Genomic DNA, 15587 nt, shown 5'->3' on the forward strand with positions numbered 1-15587 from the left:
CCTGCCCCCTGACAGCCCCCCCCAGAACTCCCACCCCCCCCCGCTCCTTGTCCCCTGACTGCCCCCTCCTGGGACCCCTGCTCCTAACTGCCCTCCAGAACCCCACCCCCTACCTAAGACTCCCTGTGCATTGTCCCCTAACTGCCCCCCAGGACCCTACCCCCTACCTGTACCCTGACTGCCCAAAACTTTCTCCACTCCCCCCCAAAAAGCCCCCCCCATTTCTTGACTGCCCCCTCCAGAACCTCCCTGCCCCTTCTCCTGCCCCCTGACCCCCTTACCCTGCTGCTCAGAACAGGGTGTTGGGCTCTGTGCGAGCCGGACACGTGGCTGCGCTCCCCAGCACAACAAAACCCGGTCTGGCCCTGCACAGTGCTGCCGGAGCCGGGCGCAGGGGAGAGCTGCCGGCTCAGAATGCAGGGCGGATCCGGCTCCTCTACAGCTGCTCCGGAGTCCAGCCCGGGACTTTCCTGCAGCCCTCCCAGCCACTCGCTCTGCTCTGCCGGGGGAGGGGGGAAATCCCGGACATTTTGAGTGATTTACAAATTCCCCCCGGACGCTATTTTTAGCACAAAAAGGAGGACATGTCCGGGTAAATCCGGACGAATGGTAACCCTAGGTCAAGGGCTCCCCAAACACCCCCCCCCCAAAATGTTAACATGTCTTTCTCACTCAGTCCCCTGATGTATTTCATGCCTTGTGTAGAAATCATGTATACTGAGGATGCAGGTATGCATGTATGTAAACACCACTGATAGTGGAAGGAGACCCTATTCTGTAAGGCCCTTCCACAGCCCCTGCAGGAGAGCTCATGGCCTGGCCTAATAAGCACTGTGTTTGGAGAGCCAAAATTGAGGTGAAAAACTTTTGTCCCTAGCTCATGATGTTTGTAGCTTTTTGGTGGCTACTTACAAGCAGCACTACGCCAGAGTCTGGCCCATTACATGTAAATTTAGAGAAAGCATGCTGAATGTTTTTTTTTTTTTAAAGATGATTCTCAATATGTATTTTTCAAGGTGATCTTAATGTGATAAGAAGTGACTGGTTTCACCAAATGTTACATACAATCCCCAATGTGTTTATATTATCAATTTTCCAAGTGCAACAAGCACTTTACTGCTACTTCACTCTGAATACCTAATCAGCCAGATCAATACAGAAATCAGACTTGTACTCATTGAAGACAATAATCGGTCTGCGTGCTGCGAGAGCTGCAAGGATTTCAACAGAGAACCTGAAATAGACTCCAAAGACTGCTTGGGCCTTTATTTATTTTTATGTAAAGTTTGTGACCCTGAGATTGCTTGGTCATTTCATTCTCACAGGAAGAAGATTGTACTTAGGTTTTGGACAGAAGAGGAATTTAACCTTTGGCCTGCAGTGCATCAGCCAAAAGTCACTGTCTCCTTATTTCAATTTATTTATACATATAGTACGAAAAGGTACTTAGCTATCCAGTTTAAAATGAATTTGGTGAATAGTGTTGTGGGAAATGCAAAAAAGATTAAATTGGTTTTTGAGTTTTACTATCTAGACAAAAATTCTTTTTAATAAAAAACAGTATTTATTTTAGATAGCTCAAGTTTACACGAGACCATCATAAACATATACGCAATTAGAATTAGTTTTATTTATTTTTAAATCTTTGATGACTAGTTAATGATCCTATTCCTCACACTTCAGATAGGTCAGATTTTAATGATCTCTAAGGACCTGCTCCTGCTCCATAGAAATCAGTGAGAGATCAAAAGGCGGAACAGGGTCTGACTAAGCAAGCATCAAGAGAAGTCTAAATTCAACTTTCCATCAAACCAGTGTAAATCCTGAGAAAATGGCATTGGTTTTCACAGGGTTACTCTGGATTCACACTGGCATAACTGATAGCAGAAGTTGTCTGAGAGGTTGTTTTCATTTATTTATTTGCTTTTGGTTTTAAACGTGTTGCAATGTTTACTGTAGAACTAATTTAAATTGTGCTTCAGAATTCAGTTCAAAACATTATTTTTCCATCTCCATGCAGGTTTCACTCTTGTTTTCCAGGAAAGAACTAGTTTTAAAAGAGTCAAGTAATATGGTAGATTGCCCTGTGGTGGGAGCTGTGTGCTAAAACATGTATGCTGAAAAGAAAGTCTGGGATACACACCTTAACGCTTAAAACTGCCTTCACTAAAGAAGGGCACTCCACCAGAGAAGTACATTGCATCATGGAACGGGCCACCCAAGTACCCCAGGAGAACCTGCTTCAATACAGGAAAAAAATAAACCCACCACCAACTGCACACTCCTAGTTATCACCTACTACCCCACACTAGATACAACCCATATTTGGGGGGGGACCTACCACATCTTGGGGGATCCCAGATACAACCCATATTTGATGGGGGGACCTACCACATCTTGAAACAGATCTTTTCCCAAAGCCCTCTTCTTGCCTTGAAACATCATCAGAAATAAGCTCCCCACAGACCAGAACACACCAACTCAAAGCAGCACCAGGCCCTGCTAGAACAACAGATACAAAATCTGCAGACAAATTTCCATTGCTACGATGATCAATACCCCACAGAACACACCTTTCAAGGTCCATGGGTCCTGTCCATGGTGTACCTCATCCAGAGCATCAAATGCCCCCTAGCAATCATGTGGGTGAAACAAGACAATCTCTACACTCTTCAATGAACACACACACACACAAATGATAACAGACAGAAACACTTCGTCACCCATGAGCAAAACACTTTTCACAAAGCGATCACTCCATATCTGACTTCCCAGTCCTTGTCCTCACAGGAAACCTGCACAACACTTTCAAAAGACAAAGAAACTTAAATCCATAACTCTGCTGCACATTAAAAACCATGGACTTAACAGAGACACTGGTTTTATGTTCCATTACAACATTTTGTAAGACACCCCTGCATTGCCTGCTAACCTTCCATTGTCCTACAACTGCAGACATGTTAATTGCCCACTTCAATTTGTGTGTCTCTTATAAGTGTGTGAACCCTTTATGCTTAACAATCTGTCCCACCTTTTATTTATCTTGGACACTATGATCACCTTCTCCAGACTTCAGGGAGAGCTCTGTGGGGCTTGAAAACTTGTCCTTTTCACCAACAGAAGCTGGTACAATAAAAGATATTATCTCACCCACCTTGTCTCTGTAATACAGTTAAGGCAGCTCCCCAATCATTGTAATGTTAATAAAATGTATTAAAGAAGAGAGTCCACAAAAACATTACTGATGCAAACACATTTTTTAACACCTGAATTATCAACAAGAAAAATAAGTAAGAGGAACTTCTGTATCATAATGCAATAAAATCTATAAACAGACTACAAAAACTGCTAACATTTGAGCCAGGTCTATATATCTAGGCTTAGATTTATCCTTAAATGTACCTACTCCACCCAGCAACAGTGTTCAGGAAGGGGACAAGGCAAGGGCAGCTAGATAACGAAATGATTCACTGTCCAGTGGGCAGCATTCACTGCAGTGTTTCTATAGCTTCCTTTCTTTGGTAGAACCACCAAAGGCAGGACAGTACTGAAGATACCCCTGCCATCCTTTGAGTATGAACTCTCTTGGACTACAAAAGCCACAGGTTACCCACAAGAGTCATTGTCTCCATGGAAATTATTATCCACAAGGACAAAGGGTTTTGAAGACTTCAAGGCCAGAGTCCTTGAGATGAGAGGCACTGCACAGCAAGCACAGACGTAGACCCATGGCCTCTGGGGTTGGATACATAGGACCTTTGTAAAGTACTACAGCCCCCATTTTAGAGATAATCCACTGAACGTGATTCATCCACCATCCCTCCCTCATAACCAAAGAAGACTATCCTCCTACCTGGCAATTCCCTCTCTAATGCACAAGTGTAGACAAGGCTAAACTTGGGCAAACACAGTTTAACTTAACTAAACACCAAATTCCCCAAATGAGAAGTGGTAGTTTACCCACTTCTTTTTTCCCCCACTCCTCCACTGCACCAATGGGTATTACACACCTCATAGGATTTGCTGGGTTACTTTCCCCACTTTGTTTCCCACAACACCGAGCCTTTCCAAGGTTCAGTATGCAGGGACATTAATAGCGCAAAGTGTCAGGCACTTAGGGACTAACAATAAAATTTTTTGCTATAAGCTGGAGTCTTATCAGTTGAAAGCGAAAGAGGTGGCAAAAGTCCTGGGTGTATTGGTTGATCACAGGATGACTAAGGGCTGCCAATGTGATGCAGCCATGAAAAAGGCTAATGCAGTCTTAGGATGCATCAGGTGAGGTATTTCCAGTAGAGACAGGGAAGTGTTACTAACATTATACAAGGCACTGATGAGACCTCATCTGGAACACACAGTCTCCCATGTTTAAGAAAGATTAATTCAAACTGGAACAGATGCAGGAAAGGACTATTACAATAATCAGAGGAAGGGAAAACCTACCTTATGAGAGGAGACTCAAAGAGCTTGGCTTGTTTAGCCTAACCAAAAGAAGGCTGCGGGGAGATATGATTGCTCTCTATGAATACATCAGAGGGATAAATACCAGGGAGTGGGAGGAGTTATTTCAGTTAAGGGCCAATACATGAACAAATGGATATAAACTGGCCATCAATAAGTTTAGGCTGGAAATTAGACGAAGGTTTCTAACCATCAGAGGAGTGAAGTTCTGGAACAGCCTTCCAAGGGGAGCAGTGGGGGCAAAAAAACCTAACTGGCTTGAAGACTGAGCTTGATACATTTATGGAGGGGATAGTATGATGGGACTGCCTACGAGGGCATATGGCTGATCTGTGACTGCTGGTAGCAAATATCTCCAATGGTCGGTGGTGGAACACTAAATGGGGTGCGTTTCTACAGAGAATTTTTTCCCAGTTGTCTGGCTGGTGAGTCTTGCCCATATGCTCAGGGTTGATCGCCATATTTGGGGTCGGGAAGGAATTTCCCCCTGGGTCATATTGACAGAGTCCCTGGGGGTTTTTCACCTTCCTCTGCAGCTGGGATATGGGTCACTTGCAGCTTTAATCTAGTGTAAATGGTGGATTCTTTGTAACTTGAAGTCTTTAAATCATGATGCGAGGACTTCAGTAACTCAATCAGAGGTTAGGGGTCTATTACACGAGTGAGGAGGTGAGGTTCTGTGACCTGCAATGTACAAGAGATCAGACTAGATGATCATGATGGTCCTTTCTGGGCTTAAAGACTATAAGTCCTGATTGGCACAACAATTTCCCCTCCTTTTACCTCCACATCAGAATCTCTCCTTTCCTCATTGACAGATCTCTTTGAAGGCGAAATTTTAATAAAATAAAAATACAACTCCCTGTATTCATTAGTTATACTTAGGACACTTCAAACTGTATAAAGGAATGAGATACTAGGCTGGAGTATCAGAGGAATGATACCAGCAAAATACCTTATAATTAGCACAGCTAATGAAGAACAATTAAATGTTTCTGAATTTATATGACCCTCATCTCAGTAGTATCTGCGCACACGTGGAGCATATGTTGTGAACTGCATTGAGCAATCAATTCCATCATATACAAAAATAAGATAAATATCACAGAAGTTACTTAAGATGGCATTTTTCAGTAATCTGAAAGTAATTTGCACTACAGCAAAAAATAAATAAAAAAATAGAAATAACTCTGTCTAATGCCCTCCAAAATCCCTATTGAAATATATGAAATGAGTGACTTTGTCTGTCAATTATCCTCTGTGTAAGTGTTTACAGTATGATGTTTTTATATACATCATTTTAAACCTGGACTGGCCACAATTTTTTACCACTAGTTGCTGCTTTCTAGGACTTCACTAGGGAGAAAAAACATAGAAAGTCAGTCTCTAGTGTTCATTCCATTGATTTCAAATGAAAAAATATTAAGACTCTCATTTAACATGCAATTGTTAACATCCCATCTAAATTCACTCTAAAATGCATCTACAACCTGTGAATCATTTTCCCTGATGCTTGCATACAGTTATAAGGACAGCCTTATAGAAGAGAAAGTTAATGGAAAGTTGGCACTTTGGACTTCCTAAAATCTTCAGGTGAGATTAAAGTTTTGTTTTTTTTCCTACTGAATGTGTTTGATACTACAAATAATGTTTTGCAGTGGAACAGTAAAAATTTTCACCAACAAATGTCTCTAAGCCTTTTTTCCCATGCTTCCCTTTTAGCTTGTAATGTCCTTCCAAAATCTAGGTATGCCATGCTGTTGTAGCTATGTCGGTCCCAGGATATTGGAGAGACAAGGTGGGTGAGGTAATATCTTTCACTGAACCAAACTTCTGCTGGTGAGAGAGACAGGCTTTTGAGCTATACAGAGCTCTTCTTCAGGTCTGGGAAACTTACCTCAGATGTCACAGTTATATACAAGATGGAACAGATGGTTTAGCATATGTAGTTAACACATATTTCAAGGGATCATTCAAGGTGGAGTGGCCATTCACACCCCTACGGTCATAGGCAGGAAAGGGGGGGGGAAGAGAAGCAGCTGAGGGGAGGGTTGTTAATGGGTTATAGACTGTTGTAATAAGTCATGAATCCAGTGTCTCTATTAAGTCCATGATGTTTTGTGTCTAGCAAAGTAATGAATTTATGGACACTGGAAAAATCCACACCCCTAAGCGACATAATCTTGCCGGCCTAATTCTTCATGTAGATAGCGCTATGTCGGCAGGACAGCTTCTCCCGCCAATGCAACTACCGCCTCTTGGGGGTTAACTACACTGACGGGAGAGCTCTCTCTCTCTCTCTCCCCTCACTTTAGAGCGCCTTCATTAAAGCTGTGCCGATGCAGTGTTTTGAATGTAGACTTGCCCTAAGTTTCCCAACATGAAGAAGAGCTCTCTGTGTAAGTTTAAAGGCTTGTCTCTTTCACCAGCAGAAGTTAGTCCAATAAAAAAAATATTACTTCACTTACCTTGTCTCTTCCAAAATCTACTCAGCAAGCCTGTTTCTTCATGCTTTTCAAATCTTTCCTAAAATCCCATTTTTACAGCCCCAATATGAAATGAGGGTGAAATCCTTGCTCTGATTTGCATCTTTCCTTACTCCTCCCTATTTTGGTGTACATTACATCCTCACTGATAGCAAGTCCATAATATAAATTATAAGTAAGGCTATGTTTTAGTCACAGGTATTTTTAGTTGCTGGATCGAGGTTCATTAGTTTCTCACCAACATGCAAATATTCACTTTGAAATATATTCTCATCTCAAAATACAGGAAGATAGGCACTTAGGGTAGCTCTTCTTGGGGAGGGGGGACAGAGGGGGAGAGGCCGGGGACTAGGCTCCCCAGCCAGGAGCTCAGAGGCCGGGCCCACGTCTGATCTACCTCTACACTGCAATTAAACAGCCCCTTAGCCCAAGCCCCAGGAGCTTGAGTCAGCTGGCATAGGCCAGCCACAGCTGTCTAACTGCAGTGTAGACATACTTTAAATATAGATTTATATACTTAACTGAAGAGTCCTATTTATTAAAATTTTGGCACAACTTCTGCCAGTCACACAGTGGTCTCAGACATGTTCTTCTACAGACATTATATAACTTTACAAAAATACCTTAATAATTATACAAATGAATTTTTAATATTCTATTCATGTTATTTCATATGTAACTTAGCAAAACTAAACATGAGGTAAACTTGATACTCTGTGCACTTGAAGACTAATATGTTTGAAATTTTGAGCCAATTTTTATATTAGGAAATCTCTGTTACGTGTTTCACAGACACAGCCTTTTAAGTTCAGTCATTAAAATATCATGCAGATTTCAAACTTATTTTACTTCACAGTAGACATGAAAACTTTTGTGCAAATCTTTAAGAAATGGGGATAATTCCCAAGGAAAGAACTTTATGCCTGTTTGCTCATGAACTACTTTCAAGAACTCCTTTAATTAAAAAGAGACCAAAAAATAAGAACATTAACCAAAATTTTCATCTTTAAATACATTCACTGTAAATGTAGGTAAAGGAAGTGAAAAATAAATACAAAACTTACAGGTTCAACAAATTCAAATTTCTTTTTCTCCTGTACTTCTTGAATTTTAAACACATATTCTAATGATGCTTCATAAAAGTTTTGATGTTCTCTGTCAATCTGCATATCTGCCTAAAAATAAAAAGGAAGTACATAAAATTAATATTAATTTTTGGTTATAACTGGCTCACTTAGTATTTCCATTATTAACTATTTATTTAAGAGTCCCCTAAATTTCAGTTTCCTGTTTTATTTCCCAGCCCTATATACTCTTATGCTCGTAACACAACTCCCCTTTGGCTAATATCCCTACTCTTCTCTGTGAGCAATTTCAAAGTGAACCAGGATGAAATGGGGTACACAGTACAAGTCACCAGTCCAGACATTAGTCCTTCACCAAATACAACCTAAACTGGCAAAAGTGCAAGGAACACAAAAAGATGACAAAAAGCAGTCAAGGATCAGCTATGCAAGATTTAAAGCAAGGAACATTATTATTTTGGGCATGCAAAAATGTGCTAGCTGCCATAGAAACACAAATAGAGACAGTCCCCCTTATTGTTTCGCAGTCTAAATGTAACAGGACACAACAGGCCAAGGTCATATGTAGACAAAACAGAAAAGGAAAGGGAGAAAGAAGACAGGATAAAATAAAATCAGACAGTTCCTGAGTAAGGCAAGGACACATCAGGATGGTTACATTAATTTAGGATAAAATCTTCAAACCTGAGTGCCTAAAGTAAGGCACTTACATACGTGACTCCCCACTCAGAGCTGCTGAACATTCATTAAGGTCAGTGGGAGTTGTGTGTGCTCAGCACTTCTGAAAATTAGGGCACTTATTTAGGTTACTAAATACAGATTTAGGACCCTAAGTTTAGACATCCAAGCTTAAAAATTTTGGCCTTAGGGTTCCCCCCAACCCTGCTCTTCTTTCCTTTTCTCTCCTCTCCTGGATTTATATTATATGAATCTTAGGAGAACCTGGCATGAAGCAAAGAAAGGTGGCTTGGGGGAAGGTACTCCACACATTCTGAGCATCATGGGAAAAGGTGCAGAGGAGGGAGTGGGACAAGAGAACAAAAAGGGGCATCAAAGCTGGTGTGCATTGTTAAGGATTTTCTTGAATATCATGCATGACTGATTCCTTGCACATTTCCCAGCATGAATAGTTTCAAATGCCTTTTCCACAGATTATCTCACAGAGAGAGAGGGAGAGAAAGAGAGGGACATGTTTTTAAACACAGAAATCTTGCAGCCTATCATTTATTTCATAATATGAATCCAGCTGTCTGAGACTATAAACATATTTTATAGTTTTACACAATAGCTAATTTTCATGTTTTAGTTTTCCCAGAAAGTGTAGTGTGCAGTATTTGCTGGAAATTTATGAGTATTGACTGCTACCATGGGTTATAGGCAGGGATCGAACCTGGAAACGCCAGCACCAAAGTAAAGACTTTTGTCACCGGAGAGAAAGAATTAACTCCACCAACTGATAAGAGTAGTAGGATCTTATCCTCCATGTAAACAAGCCATTAGAGGGAGACATAACACATGGCCAGTTCCCATTTTAACTCCATTTTTTCAGTTATTCATAACTTTCCTCAAGGATGTTCCTTTTGGGCTGAAATTATCTATGTCTTGTCCCAGCTCTAAGGGCATTTCTTTTTTTAATTGTGGAAACTTTCAGTAACATCAGTTCAGCCATTTCTGATTTATGGTAGTATAAAAATAATACATTTTTCTCTTATGTTCTGATTAAATTTGGAACTCAAATAACAAACATATGTGAAGCTAGAAAATTGAAGATGGCTTGTTTTATAGTTACCATCAAGGAACAGAAAGAATATTGATTTTTAAAGAAAACAGGTTTAGTATTTTTTTAAATCTTGTATTTGTATAATCAGTATTTGCCTTCAATTAAAGATTCTGCCTGTTAATGGCACCTCTAATTAATACTGCTTCAGGTAAGGGTGTGAATATTGTCATTTAGTAGCATGGAGACATTTAACATTGAATCACTTCTACAGTACTCCATTAGCACTTTAAAGCAAAAATATTAGCTTTAACAGTATCTTTAAAATGAATCAGTAGCACTTGTTCCTTTTTAGGCCTATAAAAAGCAAAACAGGAAATTAAATGCAAAAGCTAATGTTAAGGATAAGAAATAAAGCACTCAAAAGCCACACAATTCCAAAAATTAAGGCTTTTACCACAAAGTTAACTTGGCCATGTGGCATTTTTGTTGTATTTTCTATTACTGGTTTCCTTGATGAATCTAAAACTTAGTGTATTAATAACTATGCTATAAAAAGTATATATAATAGGGTATATAGGGTATGCAATTTGGCAGAATTTAACAATGTGTTACAACTTTAGGGTATGATCCTGCAAACTTTAACTCATGGGATTGCAAAATACGAGAATTTGCATAACATGGGCCTTAGTTTTTACTTTTGGTTGTATATAAAAACAGTTTAATTTGGTTTTAGCAAAGAGCTCTTTCAGGGCCCAGTTCAGGAAAGCACTTAAGAACATGCTTTAATCCAACCACAGAAAAGCACGTAAGCATATGTTTAACTTTATTGGGACTTAAGCACATTTTGAAACACTGTCCAAAACTTGGGCCACAATGATCATTTGGGTATAGTTAGGGTTACCATATTTCAACACTGAAAAAAGAGGACACTCCACGGGGGCCTGGCCCTGCCCCAACTCCGTCCCTTCCCAACCCCCGGCTCCGCCCCAGCCCCGACCCTTCCCCAAAGCCCCTGCCCCCTCCTCTGAGCACCCTGCATTTCCCCTCCCGCTCTGATCTTGGTTGGGGGTTGCTAAGTGCTTCCCTGCTCCCCACTCGCCCTGCAGCCCCCCCGCCCCTGCAGCCTCTGTGACCCCTGCTCCTCTCTCGCCCTGCAGCCCCTGCACCCCCAGCCCCTGCAGCCTCTGTGACCCCTGCTCCCGACTCGCCCTATATCCCCTGCACCCCCCTGCCCCTGCAGCCTCTGCGACCCCCACCTGCCCTGCCCCTGCACCCCCAGCCCCTGCAGCCTCTATGACCCCTGCTCCTCACTCACCCTGCACCCCCCCACCCCTGCAGCCTCTATGCCCCCGCCTGCGCTGCTCCCCCGGTCACCCGGCAGCCTCTGCCTGCTGGGGGCTTCAGACGCTCGGCAGCGCGGGTCCCTGCAGCCCCGGCCGCAGCTTCCTTCCTGCCGCCAAGCACGTTCCCTGGCCTGTCTGTCCCCGCCGGAAACAGCTCCCGCGGCGACGGGTTCCGAGCTGCGCGGGGCAACGGGGCCACAGGAAGGGTCCCCCAGTGGCTGGGGGTTCCCCGCCCGTGAGGGAAGCCCGAGCCTCCCCCCCCACGTTCCCCACCTGAGCATTGTAGCTGGGGCAGCTGGGTTGCGCTGCGGACCCGGCGGATCGTGCTGGGTGGACCCTGGCTTATGCCTCCCTATTTCCCCAGACATGTCCGACTCTTTGGAAATTCCCCCCGGATGGGGATTTGAGCACCAAAAAGCCGGACATGTCCAGGGAAACCCGGACGTATGGTAACCCTAGGTATAGTGATCAAATCACACTTTCCAAAAGCCATTTTCTGTGGAGGCTGATGAGTTTGCCTGACCAATGAGCATTCACAGTAGTAAGAATCATTTAAGAAGTGGTTTATTTGAACTTTTCCAAGGCAGGAAAGATTTTCACACCTTTTTGTATGCCACTCAGCCGATGGTAAAGAATGGCTTTCTGTATGGTTAATTACAGCAGCAGCTTTTATGATAGACAGTTAGAGTCAGTATTATTTTGACTGACTGGCAATAGCAGTAGAATGTGCATCAGAACTCAATCTGTTCTTGCAAGATGGACATTCATGATCATGATTCTGAAAGCTCAATTTCATGAATCTGCATTTAGTGATCAATAGGGGGCTACCAAAATTAATGCTTGTACCATTGATTCTGATATATTCCTTTTTAATTCTGTAATTCTCATTTATTTCCATAGGTTTTCTCATAGGGATAGTAAAAAAGTTGGTCACAGTGGGTTTTTGGTTTTTTTACATCACATACTGTGTGCAGTTTGTAAAAAGTATTTCAATAGTCTGTGTACTACTATGGAATGTGCTGCATATTATGACAAAACTCATACCCAAATGATCTTCATCTTACACACTATTTGACAGTGATATCCCAAGGTTTAGCACAAAGAAGGATCTTTACTATGTGACTATAGCCCTGTAACTACAGATGTATGGAAAACACAGGCCTCCACTTGGATCAAGATGGAACATCAGAGATCTGAAGTCTGTAGTGGCTGTATCTCTGCATTACAAATAAATAAATAACTTTGCAACCTACTCCGTTTTAGGGAAAATGCATCTAGCCCTCTGGCTCACAGCTAGTGCCAACTTCAGCTTGGCTAAGTCTGGACAACCATGACCTGAGGTGAGAGTACTATCATCAGAACTAAACATATGCCTAATATTAAAATTGCGCATTTTGAATCAAACTCAAAACAAGAGAAGCAGCCCCATTCTTTATCTAACTCCCCACAACCAGTTTTTATAATTTAAATACCTGATTAACCACTGTGCTTACTCCAGTTTTATGCTGGCGTAACTCCAATTATTTCAATGCAGTTATATCAACATAAATCTGCAGCAATGTAATGGTGAAGTAGGTCCTATATGTTCTACAATCATGGCCTTTAAAAAAGTAGACTAACTAGCATCCCTTATGAAATTCAATATCTAGGCATGAAGTGATCATTAAGGACAGAGTGGAAAACTTTTTCTGTGATTTTCTATTCGTTTGTATGCTCAAGTCAAATCCTTCATAATTCTAAGACAGTTTATTTAATTATATTCAGAGCTGATACATTGTATTTAATTTCAATTAGTTTTTTTAACTGCAATATAATAAATAATCTTCATAACCATCCCACCAAAATGTGCTTTATTTAAACCTGACAGTAAATTAGCACTTAACTTGTCTTAACCAAATCTTGATTTATAGGTAAATACATCGAGAATTGTTTTCTGACTTCCTGCTTAACCTCTAATGGAACTATTTTCCCATTAATGCAAGGGGAATTTATGTACTTCTCGGAGTTGTGTATATGTAAATTTGGCCTGCGAATGGAACAAAAAAACCTTGTAAAATTAATGTTGTTTTCCCTACAGTTGATTCATCATACTGACATCTGTTTTAGCGAGTACAATATAAAAGAATAAATGTTATGAAATTGCATTATTATATCAGGTAAATATAAACCACACTTTGTGACTTTCTGAGAGATGGTTACGTCTTTTGGGTAGAATTTTGTCAGCAAAATATTTTCCAAGTTTTCAGAGTTTATCATTGACAATAATGCTATTAAAATAACACCCATCTTTTTTGGAAAGTTTAATGGAATGTCAGTAATACTGAAAAAAATAACTTGTAATTTGTTGCACAGGAAAATAATTTAACCTAACAACATAGCTAAAAAGGGGATCCTTCGGCTAAGTTAGAACTATGCATGCTTTTTAAAAGTAACAGTTACAGGATGTACTCTTTAAAATGGATGATGCATCTACATTTAAGGCTCTGACCCTGATAGAAGCCCTGATGAAATCAAATGAGCTCCACATATCAGATTCCAGGATCAGGTTTAAATACTTTTACCCTGTATAATTAGAGCTTTGTGCTCATAATAGAACAATCCTCTCTGAATAGTTTTTTATCACTGTAGATACCCTAATCTGTACACAGTATTGCAATTAAACTCTGTGGACTCTATTTGGAAGTACGGTTAACTCCTAGGAAGCAAAAGTAATGCATGAAAAAAATATGTAATTCTGCCTCCAGTTATGCAAGCCTCTACACATGCAAATATTCTCAATGAGACTCAATATTCATTGCTGTCTAGCCATTTACACTACCGCAAAATGCTACAGATGTAAAATGCTACCACATAAAAATGGCACTTTGTACAGGCATTAATGGCTACACAAGGGAGAAGGCAGCGCAGAATCAGGCCCACTGACTTCTGTTGAAACTGCTGGGGCAAAGAACTACTACTCTCAAAAGTAAGGATCCATCATTCTTTGCTCAAACTAAGAATCTTATGAGGTCATATTTGACTACATTTTGTTACGACAAACACAAGTTTACCTGAAGATCACATGCACAAAACCTGACAAAAACCTTTGGCAATCTATTTATTTATTTGCAATATGGCACTCTGTTTAATTTAATAAAATACAGCCATATAGTTTCATAATGGAAAGAATGTTTTTCTCCGATTAAAGCAGAAAACATGACATGCTGAAAAGCATTAAAAGTGTGATTAAAATGCTTCAGGCTCAGTTATCTAGTCGAAAATTTATGTAAAATGAAGTCAATTAAATAACAAAAAAAGTCAGCATAGCCTAATTATATTAATTCTAAATATTCCACATACACCTTGCACATAAAGGTCATACATGTTTTATTAGAGTATTACAAATATTGTAAATAGTAAAAATTAGATTTGCAACTTAAAATATGGCAGAGCACATGGGACATACTACCCTGTTAACAGTTTTATTTCACATCAGAATAGTATTAATCTCATATACAGAATTTATGTATATGTACTTAGCAACAGGGACTGGCAGAAATCATCAACCATTTTATGTAAAGAAAAATACAGCATATCCTAGAGACAACTCTTTTTAAAGATAAACTTATGGGCTAGTAAAAGGGAAAGAGCTTACATCTTGCAAATGAGATTCTTTTTTCTTTGCTGATAAATTTAAGTGCTTCTCTAGAATGGAATAATATTTCTCACTTTCCTTGTCAAACTTCTTCTTCCCATCCTGAAAAACAAAACATTGCAAAGTAAATAATTTGATAGAACTTCGAAGCCAACAGAAAGGAAAAGCTAGCACATTTGCTAAAAAGACTAGCTGTGTGGTTATTTTTGCTGATTCCAATGATTTTAGGGCAATAGACTCATATCTGAATCGGGGTCTAAAAGTTATTCCAAGTTATTCAGTGAGACATTAAGTATATGCTTGTCTTCAATGGGACTGGTCACGTGCTTAGGTACCTTACTGTACTGGGGCCTAAACTGGTTTAACTTATACTTTCTACTGGCTCCACAAATGTTAGGGTTACCATCCGTCTGGATTCCCCCGGACATGTCCGGCTTTTTTCAGTTAAAAATAGCATCCGGGGGGAATTTGTCAATGTCCGGACTTCCCCCGCGCCCCCATGCAGAGCGTTCGGGGCTTACAGGGCAGCTGGCCGGATGGTGCCACTCGCACGGGCTCCGGCAGCCAAAGCCCTTCCTCCACTTCCCCCCTCCTCTCTCCTGCAACTTGACACCACTCCCCTCCTCTCCCTCCCTCCCCCCGCCCTGCATTCACAGATCGCCGGCCGTCACCTCGGCCTCCGGCAGTCTGGAGCTCCGACCCTGCTCCCCTCTCCTGCTGCCGAGCGCGCTGCTCTGCAGCACAGTAAGGGGGCCGGGGGTCAGAGAAGTGGCAGGGAGGTTCTGGGGGGGGGGAGGGGGGTAGTCAAGAGACAGGGAGCAGGGGGAGGGTTGGATGGGTCAGGAGTTCGGGGGGGGG

The 15587-nt window shown here is 41.2% G+C and overlaps 1 protein-coding gene across 1 annotated transcript in view; it reads right to left on the reverse strand.

The window, feature by feature from the left end:
• The window catches only part of ARHGAP42 (Rho GTPase activating protein 42), a 283518-nt gene that overhangs the window by 79295 nt on the left and 188636 nt on the right, over positions 1–15587 (reverse strand). Inside the window, exons 5-6 of the mRNA XM_034758904.1 lie at positions 14730–14831; positions 8012–8122 (exon numbers count right to left, since the gene is read on the reverse strand). Coding sequence (XP_034614795.1) covers positions 8012–8122; positions 14730–14831 — 213 coding nt within the window. The remainder of the gene's footprint in view (positions 1–8011; positions 8123–14729; positions 14832–15587) is intronic.

Source organism: Trachemys scripta, chromosome 1 (genome assembly GCF_013100865.1).
Source record: "Trachemys scripta elegans isolate TJP31775 chromosome 1, CAS_Tse_1.0, whole genome shotgun sequence".
NCBI lineage: Eukaryota > Metazoa > Chordata > Testudines > Emydidae > Trachemys > Trachemys scripta.